Source organism: Protopterus annectens, chromosome 10.part0 (assembly GCF_019279795.1).
Source record: "Protopterus annectens isolate FY-2018-M chromosome 10.part0, PAN1.0, whole genome shotgun sequence".
Lineage (NCBI taxonomy): Eukaryota > Metazoa > Chordata > Ceratodontiformes > Protopteridae > Protopterus > Protopterus annectens.
Window position 1 is genome coordinate 896,295,658 of NC_056744.1, and position 24,438 is coordinate 896,320,095.

General features: G+C 40.0%; 1 protein-coding gene across 1 annotated transcript in view; it reads right to left on the bottom strand.

Moving 5' to 3' along the window:
- ARHGAP29 (Rho GTPase activating protein 29) overlaps positions 1 to 24,438 on the bottom strand; it is a 1,010,462-nt gene that overhangs the window by 461,965 nt on the left and 524,059 nt on the right. The window contains exons 4-5 of the mRNA XM_044085689.1: positions 4,158 to 4,254; positions 3,690 to 3,762 (exon numbers count right to left, since the gene is read on the bottom strand). Of these exons, the coding sequence (XP_043941624.1) occupies positions 3,690 to 3,762; positions 4,158 to 4,254 (170 nt within the window). The remainder of the gene's footprint in view (positions 1 to 3,689; positions 3,763 to 4,157; positions 4,255 to 24,438) is intronic.

Sequence of the window (24,438 nt, forward strand, 5' to 3'; positions counted from 1 at the left end):
CTGGTAACAGTTTTAAATTCAGAGACTCATAAATGCAAATTCCAGAGTAGTGGCGACTGAATATGCAAAAGTGTGGATGAGTAGGTAATAATTGCAAGATTAATTACAAGATTACTGTATTCTGAAGTACTCTCTTTTCACTGAGGTGAGGCAATTAAAAAGTTAGTATACAGAAGTAGCAGGGTTGTGGAGGGTTAAGATATCCCACACTACTTGCTGCACAGGGGATCTGCTGCCATTAACTATTCTCCTTTAGTTTCACTGTAATTTTTTTCATAATTCCAGAAATATTAATTAAAGGTCTTAAAATTATAACAGGGAGCCACTGACTCAATAGTTAGACATAGTGAGACACAGCACCCACCAGGCTAAGCAAAGACAGAGTGACAATCTGAATTCACAATGCCACCAAGGATTTGCTATCCTTTCATCCCAAATATACATATGACCTGGATATTGCCCACGTTGAAGTGAATCACCTTTGAGGCTACAACTTAGATGACATGAAGAGAGAGATAGCAGAGCTCTATGTGTATGTTTCTGAGGCTGGTAAGTAGCCTACATTGAGCAGTATCCTGCTATGTGAATAATGCTGCAATACAAACAAAATATAATCAACTTCAACAACTGGTTTACTAACAAATGTCATTCCAAGGTGGAGTCTAACGAGTGTCAGCTTGGAAGGAGTTGTTCAAAAGTCCTGCCTGCTTTGCTAGGAACAATCTGTACCTCTATCCATGGGACTTCCATATACTGCCAAAGATGTTTTCTACTGCCATAGTGTCTTTTTTTTTTTTTTTTTTTTTTAGGCAGTCAGTTTTCTTCATCTACCAATCTAATTGTTTCAAACCAGGACTGTATTAAACTGGCACTACTTAATGCCAGAAGCCTGCACAAAAAGATGACTATTTTTATGGCCTTCCTATTCCTTGAAAACACACACAGCTGTATAATTACAGAAATATGGTTCCAATGCAGTGACAATGTTCCTTCTCCACCTAGTTTTAATGTCTTCCTAGGGCAGCTGCGTTTCTGGTGATTACATGTTTTTTTTTATTTGAAATCCCACTACCTTGTGTCCAATCCTGCATGATAATTACCTAAAACTCTTCCATACCTGCTAACTAAAATCAAGTCCACCTTACATATTACAGTTAATTACATAATCCCCTCCACAATCCCTGCAGCCTATGAAACCAACAAACTATGATTCCTACATTTTGAATCCAATACAATCATTCAGGGTGATTTCCACAATCTGGATAACATTCATCAGAATTACCAGATATGCACAATGGTTCCTGAACATCAAACACTTTAACTATCTTGACCAATGTGTGCCCACCCTACTAGAAACTCTAACTAACTAGATCTGGTTCCTATGAATTTGTCAACATTATGCACAGTACTTGTAGCTGTTCACTTTTCTGCAGAATTCTCCATAAGATACTAGCCTAAGAAGTCCTCGGATCCCATGGTCTTCAGAGACTTCTCCAAGGCTAACATCTTAAACGTTAGCTTACAGACTTAGGAGATTTAAAAGCTTCCACATTATGAGGACACCCCACACACTATGAGGACTCCTCTACAGTTAAAACAGCCACTTATACCAGAAATTTCTATTCCCTGAATCTGAACTTCTGCATTAATGCTTCTGTCCTCAATGCTCACAAACACAATGACAAGTTCATAAACAATCCACTTTAGTGGAACCCTGACTTCCACAAACTCTACAACAAAAATCCTATCCCTAAAAATAAACTTAAACCTCCGCACTCCAAGAGTGACCTCAACGGACTAAATAAAGAAATAAGTCAAAGGATTAAGAACTGCAATGCTAACTATGAATTAAATATTGACACCATATCCAAAGAACCATAAAATTCTTCTTCAACTATGTCAAAAACTGAAGAAACAAAACTCAGCACTGCACTATGTTAATATCAAATGGCACCACCCACACTGACTCCAATGCTACAGCAAGCATACAAATTTAGCTTAAACCTCTCCATACCATCCCTCATATGCTTCTCCGACAATACATGGTCAGTACTTCCTCCTTCTATGACTAGCTTGAATAAGTACTAAATTCCAGCCATAACCAAAAACACTAGCTCTATGGGTCCAGACATCATGCCAGGCTGTTTCCTTGTTAGTATAAAACCTTTCAATGAAATCATAAATAACAATATTGTCACCTTACAATACTTTCTCCTAAACCAGTCTGGCTTTGGTAAAGGTAGCCCCTCCAAACTTAACCTGGCTATTTTGTTAAAGTGTCACAGAGACAGAGACATCGGATACAGACAAACCATTACATGTTGCTTACCTAGATCGAGCCAAAGCTTTCAAAACTATACCACATTATGGTATTATTGATAAAATTACCTAGCTAAAAACAAGCCTTTACATAATTCACTGGATAGCACACTGGTTAACAGACGGAATCCATTCAATCAGAGATGGTGGCATGCTTTCCTAAGAAAGGCTCATTACCAGTGGTGTCCTCCAGTGCTTCATACTGGGACAATTACTCTTCAGCATATATCAGAAAGGGCCTCTGGCTGACCATATTTGCTGTTAGTTGCAAACTTAGGGCTGTCACTAGCTCTCCAGATGACACCCATATCCTCCAAGATAGCCTTAAGAGTGGAAAATCATGGTGTACGGACCAAGGACTATAGCTTAATGGATAAAATAAAATATTGTACTCCTTGGGAAACAAGAACACCCCTGTACCTTCCATATAACTGACATCCCTTCAAAACAGCCACTGTCATTACAGATCTGGCCACAATCATGGACAATCAACTCTCCTTTGACCACCAACTGCTCTTATAAAATCCTTCTAACTACCCCAACCAAGGTAAACATACAAGAAAATTACTGTCTTGCTCTAGTTTTCCTTTTCAGGCCATTTTAGAATATATCGTTGCATTTAGTACATTTTTAACCAAGCATATGGCTCAACATGAAATGCAACAAAATTTCCTCACAAAAACATGGGTATGAATAAGTTATACAAATCATCTAAAGGCTCTATCACTCTATTTTGTCTCTTGCAGACCTTTACACATCTGTCTCTTCCTGGCCTACAAATGACCCCATCTTGCTTGACCTCATGTATGTTCATAACACTGGAAACACCACAAACACCTGTTCTAGGGATCTAAACTGACACTGTAATATAAAAATGACCTGCTAGTGGGATAGATGTGTCTACTGTGCGACTCAGAGCAAGCTATTAACCAGACTGTTCATGGTTCATCTGTGAAAAGAAAAGCTTGCATCCAGTGGGCTTACCCAGTTAAATGAGGAACAAAATAAAAAGCAAATGAAGAATAATTAAAACATCAAAATACTACATTATAAAGAGATTTCTGAAGATGCCGAGGGTCATACATTACAATGCTGGAAAATGGGTTTAAGAAAAGACATGGCAAAATGAAGGTGGCCTGTGTTACATGAAACGCCATACTGCTCTGTCAACTCACTTTGAACTACCAGCTTACTAACAGTCTCAGTTGTTCATCTACTTGACTTGAAATAAAAAAAATCACAACAAAGTAATGGTGCAGTAACCACATACACTATGTAAAAAAAATCTCTGCCTCCTCTCTATATCACAGCCTAAAATGTGTTGAACAACAAAGAAGACAGAAGGAAAGACATCAAGTCATGAAACCTACCCGGCTTCTCCGAGTCAGAGGGAGCGTCAGTGATGAACTATTGTCTACATCTCCCATAAGGAAGTCAGTAACTCTAACATTAAACAAAGAAAAAAAGGAAGCATTACACACCAAATGACTTGCATTCTTTCAAACAACTTACAACTGGGTGTAGATATAGAGCTACACATATCAGACCAAACATATTTCAATAAGAAAATGTTTAAAACTTAGCATCTATCAAATATTTTTTTCATAGATATATTGTTTTTTCTTCATTAACATTGGTTTCTCAAAGAAAAGGCTAACGAGATATCAAGACAGTCACTTGTCTCACAAATAGTTTTCTACATTTATACAAAGTTCAACAGCATTTATTCCATTTTGCTACAAAAACATGACAAACTCTAATACGTTTTTTTTTTTTTTTAGCAGATTCCAGCTTACTTGTACAAAAAATGAATATGAAAGTAAATAATTATTACTTACACATTTCCAAATGTGAACGCCAGTGCATCAATAGCTGAAAATATGTCACTGTAAATGTCTCTTCGGTTGCTGTCATTAACTTCTTTGAAGTTTATGCCTTTTCAAACAAGAAAAAAAATTCTGCTGTTTAGTAGTGGGTAAAAACAAAACTTGCTTTTGCTAAATTAAGAAATAGGCTTTTGATTTTGTGTATGTGCACTGCAAATCAAAAGAAGCTTTACACATGAGACAAATAATCCGCTTACATCAACTTTAATAATGAAGGCTTGAACCTCAACCTTTTCAATCAAGAAGTGCCTCTCAATGCACACAAAATGACTACAGGAGAAGCAAACTGCATCACACACAATAGCTATACTCTGGGTGTTATGAGGAGTGCTACTTTTAATCAACAATACCTCTCAAGGACACTTTTCATCTAGGCATTAATCTCCCTCCAACCATCAACTTCCTGCTGGGTGCTTCAAGGCATACTAATAGCAAAAACAACTGCACAGACAACATGTAGTAATCAGAGTTTCCTCAAACGTCCTTAAATGTATTTTAAACTTGTATGCATGGATAAATAACCCAAAAAGCAACAATGCACAGAAAATCTCATCACATTTCACATATATATAGTAGCTTCAAACATTACTTTAAAACATTGATGTTAGGCCCCAGCTAGGAAGAAAGGGATCTGCAAAATGTGGAAAACATACTTTATGGTAAAGGGACTAGACCTTTAAAATACTTCAGCACTATCTCCAGGATTAGTATAAAGTTACAACTCATTAACAGAATAAGCCATGAAGTATAGAATACTACATGTTTTCTGTTAACTGAATAATATTTTAAATCACAATGTTTAGTTCTATGCACTTACCTACGTACTAGTGAAAATCACTTTAGTTAGCATAACATTTTACATCCACATCCCAGGCTTACTTGATGGCATCTGCATTTCAAATATTCTTCCTCACCCAAATATAGGATCACATCTCAGCTACGAAAACAGCCTTCCTGTTGCAGGAAGACTCTTTCCTAAGCATCTTACTAGGCCTTTGATCAGCTCTGCAGTGTTTTGGGAAAAAAAGTTTCCTGCAACATTTCTGACAGCATTCCAGAGGCAGTCTGGTTTGGTCTAGTCTGCCATCCCCCCAAAAATTAAAATGCAAATTATTAACATTAAAAAATTAAACAAAATGAACAGATAAAAAACATAATAAAATATGTTAGCTGGTACTATGATGCTGTTAAATTCAAGTTTATACAAAAACCCTCTTTCCCCAGGACATCCTGCTGAACAGAAAACAATAGAGAGCGAATACAATAGGACAGAGCTAGATTTTAGCACACAACCTCTGACACGTGTTTGTTTCAAACACAACAAAACGTATAACAGTATGGTAAGCATGTGTTCCTATTAGAGTAACTGCACGATCTGAAACTTTTTTTGTAGATTACATTAAAAAATATGGCAAGCATAAAGTCATTTATTAGATACACTGTCGTACCCTGCTTTGAAGGTGATTTTGTGACATTGTTTTCTCAATACAAAGCCACTGTACATACTAGAAAGGGTTCAGATATCCTGGTATCATGTCACAAGCTTCATGTACTTTCACGACTTAAGCACCCAAAAAAAAAATGGGTTTAGGACCAGTAACATTTAGCACTATCGCTACCCAAAAGTCCACAGTAATGCTGAATTTGACAAAATCTCTTGCCTTATCTTAACTCTCATCCTGTTTCAAATACATCAAAACACTCCTACAGACTAAACTCCATGGCGCAGAGATTTTGATATGCTATGTCCCTTAATAATATTTTTTGGAGCAATATATCCCTTCCCTGTACTCTGCTGTATGAAGCATCATGCATGATTCTTTTTATTTCTACCCTGATCTTTACCAACAAAATCCATGCAAATATTTTGTACTCAGAATTCAGTAATACCAAACAGTTCCAGTTCACCAACTCCTGTACCTGTTTTGTGATGGAACACAATCAAACTGTAATGAAATGCTAAAGGTACCCCCCTCCCTATGATGTCATTACCTGTAACAAATACCATCTGCACTCGCCAGTCCTTGAAAATCATATTATATTTATCAGGTATTTATTAAACAGAATTCTTGTCACACTTTACATTTTCACTACCATTTCTGCAATCTTCTTTCCAACAAGTCTTAACCCTCCTACTAATATCATGCCTCCTCTGTCATTATCATGATTATTATTATGTTGTTATTATCATTACTAATATCATGCCTCCTCTATCATTATCATGATTATTATGTTATTATCATTACTAATATCATGCCTCCTCTGTCATTATCATGATTATTATGTTATTATCATTACTAATATCATGCCTCCTCTGTCATTATCATGATTATGTTATTATCATTACTAATATCATGCCTCCTCTGTCATTATCATAATTATGTTGTTATTATCATTACTAATATCATGCCTCCTCTATCATTATCATGATTATTATTATTATGTTGCTATTATCATTACTAATATCATGCCTCCTGTCATTATTATGATTATTATTATGTTATGATCATTACTAATATCATGCCTCCTCTGTCATTATCATGATTATGTTGATATCATTACTAATATCATGCCTCCTCTGTCATTATCATGATTATTATTATGTTGTTATGATCATTACTAATATCATGCCTCCTCTGTCATTATCATGATTATGTTGATATCATTACTAATATCATGCCTCCTCTGTCATTATCATGATTATTATGTTATTATCATTACTAATATCATGCCTCCTCTGTCATTATCATGATTATGTTGTTATTATCATTACTAATATCATGCCTCCTCTGTCATTATCATGATTATTATGTTATTATCATTACTAATATCATGCCTCCTCTGTCATTATAATGATTATGTTGTTATTATCATTACTAATATCATGCCTCCTCTGTCATTATAATGATTATGTTGTTATTATCATTACTAATATCATGCCTCCTCTGTCATTATCATGATTATGTTGTTATTATCATTACTAATATCATGCCTCCTCTGTCATTATCATGATTATGTTGTTATTATCATTACTAATATCATGCCTCCTCTGTCATTATCATGATTATGTTGTTATTATCATTACTAATATCATGCCTCCTCTGTCATTCCCTCGACATGCCAGCTTGGCTGTATTACCCAATATATTCTACGTATAACTACTACCTATTGCAGCAACAAACCCACTTCATATATAGCCACCTCTCTTACAAAGAATTAAGATACATCTTGTATTTTTCTCTTAAAACTGCTAACCGAGCCACATGTCCATATCATGTTGTTAAAGGACCACTACGGGCAAATGATGAAGAAAACATATATTTTTTATCTTGCCATGATTTACTACACCTCCCAAAGCTGCCTTCAGCAAAATAAGTACTCATTCCTAATTTTATTTTGTTTTTACTCTTGTCTGCCCTCATGGGGGCAGACATGGTGATTTCTTTGGAAAGCTATATCTGTCCTATAATGCAGACTGTGAGGACAAATAGCCCTACCATTTGTTGTCAGACTAGACTTCCATTCACTTACAATGGAACTCCTGAAAAAAACTGCCAAGTTTGAGAGTCTGCAGCTCATGTGTCATTGACTGGTATGCTCTGAGTTTTACAAATGTTGTTCCTACTGATGTACTACACATTCACTGAAAGAAACTTGCAAAAGTGTCAACAAATTACTGAGATAAAAAAGACTTTTCACAAGGAGCAGTTTTGCAAGTTTCAGTTCCTGGCCAGGTTACTCCTCCCATCTCCCCTCCTTCAGTGAGCTACAGTCTCACATTTCCAGCTTTGCTAGATTCAACTATTTAGTCAGCTTTGCATGACAATAGAAATAAAAATAGCCTGGTGTGCCACTAAAACTGTTCCCTTGTATGTCTCTTCACTTCTGAATAGCAATTCCCAAGAATAAAAAAAAAAGCAAACTCATCAGTCCAGAGTTTAGGCTAGTCTATCCATTTTTTAAAATGTGCACAGTAAAATATTCAACTTGTAATGCATTTTGGCTGCTGACATGGTTATCTTTACACAGTTATTCTCTTATAGTATAACCTGAACTTATGGTATTTAATGATAAATTTTACAACAATTTTCAGTTTCTTAACAATGACCTCCCAAGCCTCTGATGTGACCTAGTACTTTCTTACTATTGCTTTATGTAGTTTGTCTTAGTTGTATATTTGTAGTGTGTTTCTCATCCTCTCAGCAACAGACTCCAGGAGAAGCATATACTTGTATAGAAAGAGTACCAGCTGCTGTAGCAGTGATACCACACTCCAAAACAATGCACTCAAACATAGTACTGACAAACACAGGGAATGTATATGTCTGAATCAAGCAATGATGAAATTGCTAGGGACTTCACTGAGCAAAATTTTACTCTTAATTTCTCCATTTCATAATGCATAACATTCGCACCACACTTACAAAGGCACATCTCCACCTTCCACAAACACAGCAACCCACACCCACACAACTGCAATGGTTTCTCCCTTCAGTTATTGCAAGCCAAGAACAACACTATTTAATAAGGATACCTACCAGACAAGTCTGCATAGCACACTTGGTCTACCTGCATCATCGCAGCTCGGGCCCCCCCAGCAACTGCAACATTGCCAGATAAAACCACTGCTACAGTCCGGTTTCTCCCTACAGTTATTGCAAGCCAAGAATAACACTTTTTAATAAAGATACCTACCAGACAAGTCTGCATAGCACACTTGGTCTACCTGCATCATCGCAGCTCGCCCCCCCCAACAACACCAACATTTGTCAGATAAAACCACTGCTATGGTCCGGTTTCCCCCTACCATTATTGCAAGTTAAGAATAACAATTTTTAATAAGGATACCTACCAGACAAGTCTGCATAGCACACTTGGTCTACCTGCATCATCGCAGCTCGGTCCCCCTCCCCCCCAGCAACTGCAGCATTGCCAGGTAAAACCACTGCTATGGTCCGGTTTCTCCCTACAGTTATTGCAAGCCAAGAATAACACTTTTTAATAAAGATACCTACCAGACAAGTCTGCATAACGCATCATCGCAGCTTGGCCCCCCCCCCCCAGCAACTGGAACATTGCCAGATAAAACCACTGCTATGGTCTGGTTTCTCCCTACAGTTATTGCAAGACAAGAATAACCCTTTTTAATAAGGATACCTACCAGACAAGTCTGCATAGGTGGCTGGATATTTACAGTTCTTGTTATTAGCAGATGTGGTCCTTAACAGTTATGTTTTAAACATTGTGACTGGCTATTTACATTTCCTTTTACAGCACATTTGTTACTTTTACTAATTATTTTTTAAACATTGGTTTGGCGGCATGCACACCTGCAAGGCCCCAGGCAACTAAAGCTTTGTCTATTGCCACTGGGTGTCATAACTTAACAATATACTTGCTGTATCTTGTCCCAAATAGATCTGCCTCCACACTGAATACTTGTAAAGTAAGGCAAGTACCATTTACTTGGTGTATTTTGTCCCCCAGATAGATTTACCTTCCTTTGTATTACTTGCACACCAAGGCCTTAAAGTAGTGTTTCTGCAACTAACTGCTTACACTCCTAATTTCCTGCTTAGACCTCTTCCTTGCTTACACTTAACATTACAGCTCCAAGGCTTCCACTTCTTATGCTGATTACTTTCCTTTGCAGTCTTCTGTGAGGGGGCGGGACAGATCTCTACCAGCTTTTTCCTGGTTATACCTTCCCCCATTTTGTATCTCCCTCCTCTAACTACCTCCTCCCCCATGCACATTAACTAGTCTATATTAGTGGGTCTCCTTGAGCGCGCCTTTTGAAAGTTATCTTTTGGCCTGCTTGTGGTGAGGAAGCTTCCCAGACCTTTTTCAGTGTGACTGCATCAGTATAAGTAAATTAAACTAGTACAATACAGCCAAATAGACACATTTGGTGTAAACAGAAACAAGTGGAATGATACATTTGGTGTACAAAGAAAAGAAACAAGTAAGCCCATTGATATAATTGGCGTTAGTGTTAGCCCCGCTGTGCTCGGGCTCACTCCGCTCCCCTCCCTGCTTCCTATTCCCACCCGCCCCCACTAGTGCTACATTTCAACTGAACTTAGCCACGCCCATCATGCTAACCACTGAATCTGCCCCACCCCTGTACCCATTTCCTTCTCTTCCACTATTCCACATCCTGTAAAGCACAGTCTTCCATCTAACTACCTTACAATCACAAACAACACCTCTCATCATCCACCACACCCACCCCATCCCAAGCAGATCTCTCACACATGACCAAACCTTGCCCAAACTACCCAAACCCACATACATACACCTCTTACTATTGCTCCTAGGTGTACCCACACTCCCACTGCTAACTTATATCACCAACCACCAAAAACAACTTAATTTTATCCATATACCAAGAAAAACTACTTCCACTGACATTATTACAACACACCCTTTTACTCAACTAGTCCCACATCACTACCAAACCTTCTTTATTCACCACTATGCACACAGAGCACAGCCATCACACTACCAGTCTCAAACAACTATAAAGAACTTTAAGACCCTAAACAAACTACTCAAACTCTATTTTTACCTCAGAACCTAACTCATTAGCTGAGGTGATATACACCCAAACCCAGGCCCAGAAAATCTAGGAGCCCCAACCCTAATGATACCCTACTCCACAGAGACAAATCCACGCTCCTCATTTTAAATTTAAATGTTAAGTATACTACAGTAAGTCCACAACCTTCATGCACTACTCTCCTTTTATCAACCTGAGATAGTCATGCTAACAGAGACTTGGCTTAAACCAGGCAACCACAACAATGAAATCACTCCACCAGGTTACAATATAATTCGTAGTGATAGAATAGGTAAAAAAAAAAAGGGGGGGGTGTTGCTGTAGTGTATAAATCTCACATCATCCTTGAGAAAGTAGACATAACAACCCTAGACCTCATAAAGTTGAACACACACTAACAAAACTAAAACTTAATGATAATAAATGCATCAACATCATAGGGTGCTACATCCCTCCAGGCAACAATATCCCAATTACAGAAAAACTCCTAGAATGGATATCTAACTCCCTCCCCCAGGAAAGCATAGTATTAGGAGGCCTTAATACTGACTGGCAAAACCGTTCTATTCATAAGCCACTCTCCCATATTAACCTACATGGCCTAACCCAACTCATCACTTCCCCCCACAAGAACAGACAATAGAACCAAACATCAATCCACTCTAGATTGGATACTCTTATCCCACCCATCACTGATATCCCTAGCAGGGTGTCTACTAGACACCAAGTAGTTACCAAGCCACATTCTTACTCAGATCAAAATCACCACAACTGACTCAAATATCTACATGCCTAATTCGAAACAAAAAACACTTTAACTGCTTCAACTTTATAAACGACCTAAAAATGTGCAATTGGGTCCCCTTAAAACCTACCTCTTGATGAAGCTGTACTATATTCCAATACTACCTTCTTAAACACCCTTAATCATGATGACCCGTCCAGAACAACAAGAATTAAAACTAAATATGCCCCCTGGTTAGCCCCAGACACAAAATCCCTCCTCAAAAAAAGAAACAAGGCCTGGACCAACTACCTAAACAGTAAACCCCAACTGAACAAACAAATATATGTTGAACTACATAACAAAGTAAAAAACTTACCAAAACAGACAAAACATCTTGCTACCAAAAGTTACAGGATAAGCACAGGAACAACCCACAAAAATTCTGGGCAGCAATTAACTCTATTCTACAACCAGGTAAAACAACTACCCCAACCTCAAAAATAGATGATAACCAAGAAGACATCTCCACACAATTTAATAAATACTTTACGGAAACCATCCAGACCCTTACAAACAACCAACCCTATGACAACATCCCCATCCCTGCAAATCCACCCCACACCCCAACTAACAATTGCCTCAAGTTCAGCTTCCACCCAGAACCAACCAAATCCATTGAAAAACTACTTTGCAAGCTCAAACCAACGTCTCTATCTGCAGGTAAATTACCCGCTGAATACCTCCACCTGGCTGCAGAAGCCATATCATATCCTGTCTCCATCCTAATTAACAGGTCCATCTCCGAGTGTATAGTACCCAAGCTATGGAAAATATCACATATCATCCCTCTACATAAAGGGGGAACCTCCTGGAACTCAGCAACTACCGCCCTATAGCCATACTACCCCCTTTATCTAAAATTGTAGAGAGGGTAATACACAAGCAACTAATGAAATATCTCCTAGAAAATAATCTAAAAGCAACAACAACATGGCTTTAGACCCTTCCATAGCACCTCCACCACACTAAGAGAATTCACCAACATTGTCAATACTCACAGAAACAATGGACTACTTGTATCTGCCACCTTCCTTGACTTGTCCAAAGCATTCAAAATGGTTAACCACAATAAACTCCTTCTTTCACTAGCACCTCTAAACCTTACCACCCCTGCCATCTCCTGGTTCAAAAACTACCTAGAGGGAAGGAAACAAGCTGTTATGTGGAAAAACCAACTCTCCCCCCCACCAGTCTCCCTAGGAGTACTCCAAGGCTCCATCCTGAAGTCAACTCCTCGTTGGTCAGATCCAACCATAAGCTAATCACCCTAGATATCCACATCCCACCCTCACTCCTCATTAAGGAAACCACAGTAAAAAATTTCTCCAGTGCCAACTTCATGCTTTTTAAGACAGAAGTGGCGAACTTCATGACACCCATGGAGATGGACAATACAGTTATGACTACTGAATCCTACACAGATGCACTCTACAGGCACTTACACGAGGTGTCTGGTAGACATCCTGCTAGGGATATCAGTGATGGGTGGGATACAAGCTTCCAATCTAGAGTGGATTGATGTTTGGTTCTCTTGTCTGTTCTTGTGGGGAGAAGTGATGAGTTGGGTTAGGCCATGTAGGTTAATATGGGAGAGTGGCTTATGACTGGAACAGTTTTGCCAGTCAGTATTAAGGTCTCCTAATACTATGCTTTCCTGGGGGAGGGAGTTGGATATCCATTCTAGGAGTTTTTCTGTAATGGGGATATTGTTGCCTGGAGGGATGTAGCACCATATAATGTTGATGCGTTTATTATCATTAAGTTTTAGTTTTGTTAGAGTGAGTTCAAATTTATGAGGTCTAGGTTTGTTATGTCTACTTTCTCAAGGATGATGTGAGATTTATACACTACAGCAGCACCCCCCCCCTTTTTTTACCTATTCTATCACTACAAATTATATTGTAACCTGGTGGAGTGATTTCATTGTTGTGGTTGCCTGGTTTAAGCCAAGTCTCTGTTAGTATGACTATCTCAGGTTGATAAAAGGAGAGTAGTGCATGAAGGTCGTGGACTTTTAGTATACCTAACATTTAAATTTAAAATGAGGAGCGTGGATTTGTCTCGGTGGAGTAGGGTATCATTCAGGTTGAGGGTTGGGGCTCCTAGATTTTCAGGGCCTGGGTTTGGGTGTATATCACTGCAGCTAATGAGTTAGGTTCGGAGGTAAAAATAGAGATTGAGTAGTTTGCTTGGGGTCTTAAAGTTCTTTATAGTTGTTTGAGACTGGTAGTGTGATGGCTGTGTGCATAGTGGTGAATAAAGAAGGTTTGGATAGTGATGTGGGACTAGTTGAGTAAAAGGGTGTGTTGTAGTTATGTCAGTGGAAGTAGTTTTTCTTGGTGTATGGATAAAATTAAGTTGTTTTTGGTGGTTGGTGATAGAAGTTAGCAGTGGGAGTCTGGTTACACCTAGGAGCAATAGTAGGAGGTGTATGTATGTATGTGGGTTTGGGTAGTTTGGGCATGGTTTGGTTGGGTTTGGTCATGAGTGAGAGATCTGCTTGGGATGGGGTGGATGTGGTGGATGATGAGAGGTTTTGTTTGTGATTGTAAGGTAGTTAGATGGAAGACTGTGCTTTACATGATGTGGAATAGTGGAAGAGATGGAAATGGGTACAGGGGTGGGGCAGATTCAGTGATTGGTGGTTAGCATAATGGGCGTGCCTAAGTTCAGTTGAAATGTAGCACTAGTGGGGGTGGGTGGGAATAGGAAGCGGGGAGGGGAGCGGAGTGAGCCCGAGTGCAGCGGGGCTAACACTAACTCCAATTATATCAATGGGCTTACTTGTTTCTTTTCTTTGTACACCAAATGTATCGTTCCACTTGTTTCTGTTTACACCAAATGTGTCTGTTTGGCTGTATTGTACTAGTTAAATTCACTTATATTGATGCAGTCACACTGAAAAAGGTCTGGGGAAGCTTCCTCACCACAAGCAGGCCAAAAGATAACTTTCAAAAGGGCGCTGCTCAAGGAGACCCACTAATATAGACTAGTTAATGTGCATGGGGAAGGAGGGAGTTAGAGGAGGGAGATACAAAATGGGGGAAGGTATAACAAGAAAAAGCCGGTAGAGATCTGGCCCGCCCTCTCACAGAAAACTGCAAAGAAAAGTAATTAGCATAAGAAGTGGAAGCCTTGGAGCTGTAATGCAAGTGTAAGCAAGGAAGAGGTCTAAGCAGGAAATTAGGAGTGTAAGCAGTTAGTGGCAGAAACACTACTTTAAGGCCTTGGTCTGCAAGTAATACAAAGGAAGGTAAATCTATCTGGGGATAAAATACACCAAGTAAATGGTACTTGCCTTACTTTACAAGTATTCAGTGTGGAGGCAGATCTATTTGGGACAAGATACAGCAAGTATATTAAGTTATGCCACCTAGTGGCAATAGACAAAGCTATAGTTGCCTGGGGGGGGGGCTTGCAGGTGTGCATGCCGGCCAAAACAATGTTTAAAAAATAACTAGTAAAACTAACAAATGGTGCTGTAAAAGGAAATGTAAATAACCAGTCACAATGGTTAAAACATAACTGTTAAGGACCACATCTGCTAATAACAAGAACTGTAAATATCCAGTCACCTATGCAGAATTGTCTGGTAGGTATCCTTATTAAAAAGTGATGTTCTTCGTGGTTCACTGTTACAGTCATTACTGTAGGGTTCTTCCTGCTGGCAGCAGCCCTAGATCGGCCAGAGTCCCAAAGTCGGGTCCGACGTCGGCTGAAGTCGCTCCTGCCCTGACATCAGTGCGCCAGGGGTATAAAGACCTCAGCCGATGCCATTTTCCCCAGTCTTTCTTGCCGTGCGGTGCCCGTCAGCATCCTTCCTGAGAAGTTGGCGTACCCTGTTCCTTGTCTGTGGTTTGGATTACTTCTTAGTTCAAGTGCGGTGCCCGTTGCAAAGCAGTTCACAAGTGCAGGTCGGCCGACTCCTGTTTGTTTTTGGTGGCTTTTGAATTGAAGACTTCTTTTGAGCTAAGTACCCCATTGGGGAAACCTTTTTCTTGCTCCAGTCTGATGTCAGAAAAAGTTAACAACTGTATTTCTTGTGGGAAGCAAATACCTCATAAGGATTTTCACTCTTACTGTATACCTTGCTTAGGTCCTGACCACGATGTAGCTAATTGTAGGTTTTGTGCTAAGTTTAATCAACGCACTATTAGGCGTAGGTATGATTTTGCCTTCCATTATTTTGGAAAAAGATTTAATTACAATACGTCATCGGATTATTATCCGGCTACTGCAGTGTATAAGAGGTGCAAGGATAAAGACAGGCCTCCGAGGTCCAAAGTGGACGATTTTATTCAACCAGAGCCAGTTGCGGTTCGGCTGTCATCAGTGAGGTGCTTTCGCAGCCCCTGTCGTCCGCCATGTTTGAACCGGTTGCCTGTACCGACTCCGTGAGGAGCCGATGGGGCCTTCAGACTTTTCAGGGATTGGACCTCTGGATATTGCTCCCTCAGATGGGTCCGGAGCCACTGTGCAGGCACTGGCTTCTGAGGGAGTTTTTAGGCCTACACAGCTTCATGTACAGATGACTCCAGTTTTGCAGTCAAGGACAAAGGCAAAGACTAAGGCTCTGGCAAAGACAAAGCAGCATGCACAGGCACCTTCTGTTCAGGGCCCTAGACCTCAAAGACAGATGCTTAGAATGGCTGAAGACCTGTTAAGTATGATCAGGGGTTCTCATCCCCCTCCTGACAAGAGACCTAGGCTAGAGCCAGATTATGATTCCTCAGATCAAGTTTTGATTTCTTCTGCTTCCTCTTCTGAGCAGGATTATTCCTTCCCTCCTTATGAGGATTCTGATGCTGAAGAATCCCTTCCTTCGGCCTCTCCTCCTGAGGATTATTCATTTGGGGAAACCTTGCATGACATGAGAGAGCATTTTCACTGGGAAGGGCAGGAATATTCTGAATCTAAGAAAAGGCTTGGGGATTTTCTTCCGTTTCCGCAGCATAGACCCCTGGCTATTCCCCCTGTATTGAACATTGTGGATGATGTTTTTACAGAGGCATCTCTCTCTCCTGACTCTTTTCCTCCTGCTCCTGTCAAACTGGACAGGTATTATAGGGTTCCAGATTCCCACAAATATCATTTTAAGAATCCTTCAGCTGATCCAGAAACTATTTCTCAGGGCCCTAAGGGTGTTAAAGCGGCCTCTGCTAAGAATTCTATTCCCTCTGACCGAGAGTCCAGAGCCTTGGAAAGATGGGGCAAAAAAGTTTATACTTCTGCTACATTGTCTATTAGAGCTTTGAATTGTCAATTTCTTATGTTAAAATATCAGCGATACCTCTTGTCTGTGTTAAAACAAAAGATGTCTGCTGTTTCTGGTGGTGCAGACAACAAGGAATTACAGGATTTATTGCATGCTACTGAGCAGGTGGGTAAACATACCCTGCACTGTGGTTTTGATTCTTTGGGGGCTTCTTGCAGGGCTGCAGCAACTGGCGCAGTTATTAGAAGGCACGCTTGGTTAAAGGAGCAAAGTTTGCCTGAGCAGGTTAAAGCAAAGCTTTTAGATGTCCCTTTGCAACACAATGTTTTGTTTGGGGCCAAAGCTGAGGAAGTATTGAAGAAAATGGAAGACAAAGCCAAATCTATGCAGACGGTTAAAGATTTTCTTCAGGTACAACCCCCTAGATTTAGCAGGAATTGGCCAGCTAAACCTTGGTCCTTTCGAGCTCGGACAGACCTCAGAGGGGCAGATACAGGCATTCCAGAGGTAGGGGTCAGGCACAGCCCCCTTTCAGAAATAAGCAGTGGAGTGCCCCCTCTCCTAAGGGAAGGGAAGATAGGTCACAACCTTACAGGAAACAGTCATTATGACTCTCCCTTACTAGCTCCAGGGGCATCCCTCCTGGATGTGCCTTTGGGAGGAAAACTCTCTTTTTTTATCACAATTGGATCCGCATAACCCAAGACAAATGGGTTCTGGACATAGTTTCAAGGGGTTACAGGTTTCATTTCCATACCTTGCCAAGATCAAACGGATGGCCAGATCTGCCAAAGCATCAATGGGCAGAGGCACAATGGCAAGTTCGGTCCCTCATGGATATGAGGGCCATAGGTTTGGTACCAGATTCAGAAATGGGGCAAGGGTTTTATTCAAGACTTTTCCTGGTTCCCAGGAAGGAAAACACATGGAGACCAATCCTGGACCTTTCCGTATTGAACACCTTCCTAGAAATTCCAAAATTCAAGATGCTCACTCTGCAGCAGCTGCTGCCTATGCTGAGCAAGAACGCTTGGATGGTGACTTTGGACTTGAAGGAGGCTTACCTGCATATTCCCATACGGCAAGAGTGCAGAAGGTACCTGAGATTCAAAGCGGGCTCGAGGCATTACCAGTTCTCTGTGCTGCCCTTTGGCTTATCTACTGCCCAGGGTCTTTACAAAGTGCCTGGCACCAGTAATGGCATTTTGCAGACAGAAGGGAATTCAAATATACCCTTATCTGGATGATTGTCTCATTCAAGCGGACGACAAGGAGACTTTACTTCAGCATCTAACATTTGTGCAGCATCTTCTCTTGTGCCTAGGGTTCACGGTGAACCTAAAGAAATCAAACCTGGTGCCCACGCAGCAAATTACTTTCCTGGGTGCGCTTCTGAGCACTACAACCCAGATGGCTTATTTGACACCAGACAAAAAAGTGCAACTGGCTTCTTATTTCAAAAATCTGGCTTTAATGAGTCAGCTGTCTGCAAGAAAAGTTCTGCAGGCTCTGGGTTACATGGCATCCTGCATTCTGTTAATACCATATGCAAGGCTGCATATGTGGAAGATACAATGGTACCTCAAGAGTGTATGGTCTCAGCATTGCCACAGTCTGGAAACAGTGATCGCAATTTTGCCTCATCTCCGGCAGGAGTTTCTTTGGTGGGCCGAGGCCTGTCTCCAAAACAAGGGGAGGCCTTTCTGTCCCATTCCAGCCAATCAAGTCATAACGAAGGATGCTTTGGATCATGCATGGGGAGCCCACATGCAAGGGAAATGTCTTCAGGGTGCCTGGACAGAGGACCAAATGCATCTGCACATAAATTTGAAGAAGATGCTAGCTGTACAGAATGCCCTGACAGCCTTCAAAGATCTTATTCTACCGGGGCAATTACTGATAAAGACGGACAACACTATGGTGATGTGGTACATAAACAAGCAGGGAGGCTCTCATTCTTACCCCCTGTGCAGTTTTGGCCATGGCACACAGCACTAGCCAACAAGGTGGACTTACTAGCTCAATTTCTGCCAGGAAAGGACAACACTCTGGCGGACAGTCTAAGCAGAACTCTTTTGGATCCACACGAATGGATGTTGGATGTTCGGATATTCAGGATGATAACAGAGGCGTGAGGGTGCCCGGACATAGATCTTTTTGCATCTCCCCAAAACCATCAACTTCAAACGTTCTGCACGAGGACCTACCACAAGCTAGCATGGAAAGTGGATGCTCTTTCATTCAGTTGGAAGCACCTCTCAGTATATGCTTTTCCTCCTTTGCCTCTTCTTCCTCGGGTACTTCTGAAAATCAAACAGGACAGACCGCGAATGATTTTACTGGCTCCCAACTGGCCTTGGCAATTCTGGTATTCCACCCTGATGGACCTGGCTCCGGGTCCACCCTGGATTTTGCCACAACTTCCATATCTACTGTCTCAATGAGATGGCCAGATCCTGCACAGCCATGTGAAAACTCTGACTCTAGCAGCCTGGTGGATCCAGGGTCTTTAAACAGTTCTACCCTTACCAAACAGGTACTGGATGTAATTCTTGAAGCTAGATGGCCCAGCACCAGGAAATCTTATGCAGGTAAATGGAAAAGATTTTGCTCATGGACTCAGGCCCAGGGTTTTGATTCTGCAGTTCCAAACATTCCTCTGATTTTACAATACCTAACAGAGATGTTACATAAGGGCCTATCTTTTTCATCTATCAAAATTCATGCTTCTGCTATTTCTGCACATTACAATATGGATCCCCCAATCTTTTCTCATCCGTTACTTAAGCAATATATAAGAGGGGCGAAGAATATAAGGCCTCCTTTAAGAGCACCAGTTCCCACTTGGGATCTCAACTTTGTTTTGGAAAAGTTAACTTTATCTCCTTTTGAACCTGCAGCTTCCACAGATTTAAAGTTTTTATCATGGAAAACTGCTTTTCTTTTAGCCATTACCTCTGTCAGAAGAGTTTTGGAATTGCAAGCTCTCATGGCTGTAGAGCCCTTTATTATTTTTCATCAGGACAAGGTGTCCCTGAGGACTAATCCTACCTTTATGCCTAAGATGGTTTCGAAAGTAGCCTTGAATCAGTCTATTCATTTGCCTACCTTTTATCCTAATCCTCAAAGTGAAGAGGAAAGTATTTTGCATTCTTTAGATATACACGGGCAGCTTCGTTTTTACCTGGACAGGACCAAGATTTTCAGGAAATCGGACCAATTGTTTGTGGCTTATGCTTCTACCTCACAGGGGAGAGCAATCACTAAGCAGACTATTTCTAAGTGGATTGCCCACTGCATCAAGTTCTGTTACTCTCATCATGGTAAGCCTGTTCCTGTTAATGTCAGAACACATTCTACCAGAGCTACTGCCACTTGGCAGCTTTTCTCAGTGGAGTTCCTACCAAGGAGATCTTAGAAGCTGCAACTTGGAGTTCTGTGCATACTTTTTCTAAGCACTACAATCTCCCTCTCTATTCTAAATCTAGGGCAGGTTTTGTCTCTGCAGTCCTGCAGGGTTTTGTGGCCGCCCCTTCTGTTCCTTCTCCATCCACCCTTTCTTAGCTTTGGGATTCAACCCTACACTAATGACTGTAACAGTGAACCATGAAGAACATAGTACAGTTGTGTACTCTTACCATAAATGTAGATGTTCGAGTATGTTCACTGTTACAGTCTGGGTTACTCTCCCTCCTGTCCCCTCTTTTGTTATTCTTTGAGTGCTGTGTCTCCTTGACATTTCTTTTTTCTCAGAGGTATTTTTGCTGGTGATATTTGGGAATGTTCTGGTTTGTTTGCTTATTCTTTTTGATTAAGCTTTTGGCCTTTATTTTTGGGCACCTGACATCTGCGGCAAGAAAAACTGGGGAAATTGGCGTCAGCTGAGGTCTTTATACCCCTGGCACACTGACTTCAGGGCAGGAGCGACTTCAGCCGACGTCGGACCCGACTTTGGGACTCTGGACGATCTAGGGCTGCTGCCAGCAGGAAGAACCCTACAGTAATGACTTTAACAGTGAACATACTCGAACATCTACATTTATGGTAAGAGTACACAACTGTACTTTATTCTTGGCTTGCAATAACTGTAGGGAGAAAACGGACCGTAGCAGTGGTTTTATCTGGCAATGTTGCAGTTGCTGGGGCGAGCTGCGATGATGCAGGTAGACCAAGTGTGCTATGCAGACTTGTCTGGTAGGTATCCTTATTAAAAGTGTTATTCTTGGCTTGCAATAACTGAAGGAGAAACCGTAGCAGTTGTGTGGGTGTGGGTTGCTGTATTTATGGAAGGTGGAGGTGTGCCTTTGTAAGTGTGGTGCGAATGTTATGCATTATGAAATGGAGAAATTAAGAGTGAAATTTTGCTCAGTGAAGTCCCTAGTAATTTCATCACTGCTTGATTCAGACATATACATTCCCTTGTGTTTGTCAGTACTATGTTTGAGTGCATTGTTTTGGAGTGTGGTATCACTGCTACAGCTGCTGGTACTCTTTCAATAAAAGTATATGCTTCTCCAGGAGTCTGTTGCTGAGAGGATGAGAAACACACTACAAGTGTACAACTAAGACAAACTACATAAAGTAATAGTAAGAAAGTACTAGGTCACATCAGAGGCTTGGGATGTCATTGTTAAGAAACTGAGAATTGTTGTAAAATTTATCGTTAAATACCATAAGTTCAGGTTATACTAAAAGAGAATAGCTATGTAAAAATAACCATGTCAGCAGCCAAAATGCATTACAAGTTGAATATTTTACTGTGCACATTTTAAAAAATGGATAGACTAGCCTAAACTCTGGACTGATGAGTTTGCTTTTTTTTTTTTATTATTGAGAATTGCTATTCAGAAGTGAAGAGAGATACAAGGGAACAGTTTTAGTGGCACACCAGGCTATTTTTTTTATTTCTATTGTCATGCAAAGCTGACTAAATAGTTGAATCTAGCAAAGCTGGAAATGTGAGACTGTAGCCCACTGAAGGAGGGGAGATGGGAGGAGTAACCTGGCCAGGAACTGAAACTTGCAAAACTGCTCCTTGTGAAAAGTCTTTTTTATCTCAGTAATTTGTTGACACTTTTGCAAGTTTCTTTCAGAGAATGTGTAGTACATCAGTAGGAACAACATTTGTAAAACTCAGCGCATACCAGTCAATGACACACGAGCTGTAGACTCTCAAACTTGGCAGTTTTTTTCAGGAGTTCCATTGTAAGTGAATGGAAGTCTAGTCTGACAACAAATGGTAGGGCTATTTGTCCTCACAGTCTGCATTATAGGACAGATTTAGCTTTCCAAAGGAATCACCATGTCTGCCCCCATGAGGGCAGACAAGAGTAAAAACAAAATAAAATTAGGAATGAGTACTTATTTTGCTGAAGGCAGCTTTGGGAGGTGTAGTAAATCATGGCAAGATAAAAAATATATGTTTTCTTCATCATTTGCCCGTAGTTGTCCTTTAACACCTGAAAGAATAATTCATTTACCTGTAATACATATCTTGCATACTACTCGCTTATTTTCCTTTTCACACATCTTTTCACTTCATCCCTCTCCCTTCTTGTTTAGTAACCTTCTTCTCATTTTGTCTTATGCATTGCTTTCTCCCATGAAAAACTTTTTATCCATTCTTTTTGCACTGTAATAAATACTGTCATCAAGCATCTGCATACATTTATTCAAGTGATTTCATCGTAGATGTTATGCCATAGATCCTATGCATCATTTTTTTCCTTTTAACACCCAACATGTCAGTCTTCCAAAGCTATTATAAAACCTGCTCTCTCCAATCTTCAATACCTAATTATTAATCTCTGACACTGTATGGTCATAAAATCCTGTTACTTCATTACTTCATAACAGTTTTAAAATACCTACTGTATGCTTAATGGGCTACTGTTAACATGTTTCACTAACTTCATTAACTTATGCATACTTTACAAGCAAAAGTTAGAACTTACCAGTAAAACTAATTATCGTAACAAATGCAATAAGGAAAAAAAGATGATGTCCATGTTAATATGCAACCCTATAAGAACAGCTGAGCTAGCTAAGCAGGGGTGCTATGGGCAACTTCCCCGGGTGCAAAGTCTTAGTGGGGTATTGCATTTGATGTCAAACCTGCATTTGATGTCAAACCTGCATGCTGTAGTGCTAAGTGTGAGTGTCTAAACTGTAGAAAGTGCTTAGTAAGGAGCTTGCAACAGTTTAGAAGTAAAAGACATCACTTTTTTTTTTTTTTTTTTTTTTTAAGTAAAACCTGACCACTGTAGCGTTTCATGCATGCATGGTGTAAACTGTAGCAATTGTTTACTACATGTGTAGCAAGTATTTTGCAACAGCTTAGATACAGAACATTTTCTTTCTTTTTTTTTTTTTTTTAATAATAAAATGATAAAATGGAGGAGGGTCAGCAGCAGGACCCGAATGGCTAGCTGGGGGTAGCATGTTGTGCAGCTGGCTTTTTTTTTTTTGTCTATTTGTTTCTGCTCTTCAGCTGAAGAGCTGAGTGAGTGGGGCACTGGTTCATGGTACCAGCACAGGGCACTGGCTGAACCCACTACATTTCTGCTTAATTGGGTGTTTTATATCTACTGTGCCCACTACTTCAAAATAAGGTAAAGTTGACTTTTATACCACGTATACTTAGTACCAGAGGGAGAACTATGTGTACTTGTGTGTCTTCAATGAAGAAGACTTCTAGGACCAGCCGTAACGGACAGATTTAGTGCTACATGGAACAGGCTGAAACAAGCACAGGAAGACTAGAAAATGAACTGTGATAAATGCTTGTGCTGAATTTAACTGAAACAGGTGACTTCAGTTAATCCAAGATTCAAGATATACGACAGTTCAATTGTCTAAACCTTGTGCTGCAATCCAGCAAACAAAAGTGTTCACTTCACTAAGTAAGGTGACCCTGTACTTGTTTCCTGGTTTCCTTTAGGATGCTCTAGGCTTAGGTACAGAATGAATCATTGTTAAGAATCAGTACATCGTCCAAGCTGGAAGACTGATAGTCTGAGAAAGGGATGGAACACTCTACCTTGTTGTAATGCTAATAAGGACTTTGACAGAGTTCAAGTCATGAATGACGAGTAGCCTTGCTTGTTAAAAGTTTAGTAAAGCATGGTTGTCTCAATCAAGAAGACCATGTCAACACCAAAGCGACTGAACATTTTAAAATACGAACACTGTTCTGTCCTGTTTAAAACTTTTATTATAACAGTAAAACAATTTAACCAAGCGCTTTCGCTCGGATGAATCCGAGCTTTATCAAGGAAAAAATGGGTCTGTGATTTAGACCATTAAATACGTTTCTCCATTAAGTCACATGACTCAAGACCATTATCTCATTAATAAACTGGTAAAAAAGTTTAAACATCTATTAATTTTAAAAGTATATAACCCTTGTGCTGATTTCCAACTTCTTACAAAAATCTATGTAAAACATATAAACCATCCTTATGTAAGGGTTTAAAAGTTAAATTACAAAATAAAAACTATGTATACATGGAAATACTTATGAAAATTCCTATAAAAAGATTTTTGTTTATATAGTAAGTATCCCAATGAAATGCATCAATCTAAATTGTAGCATAAATATCCATAACTTCTTATATAGTAAACCTATTACCTTGATAACTGAAGAGTTGCCCATCAAGAACTATCAGTA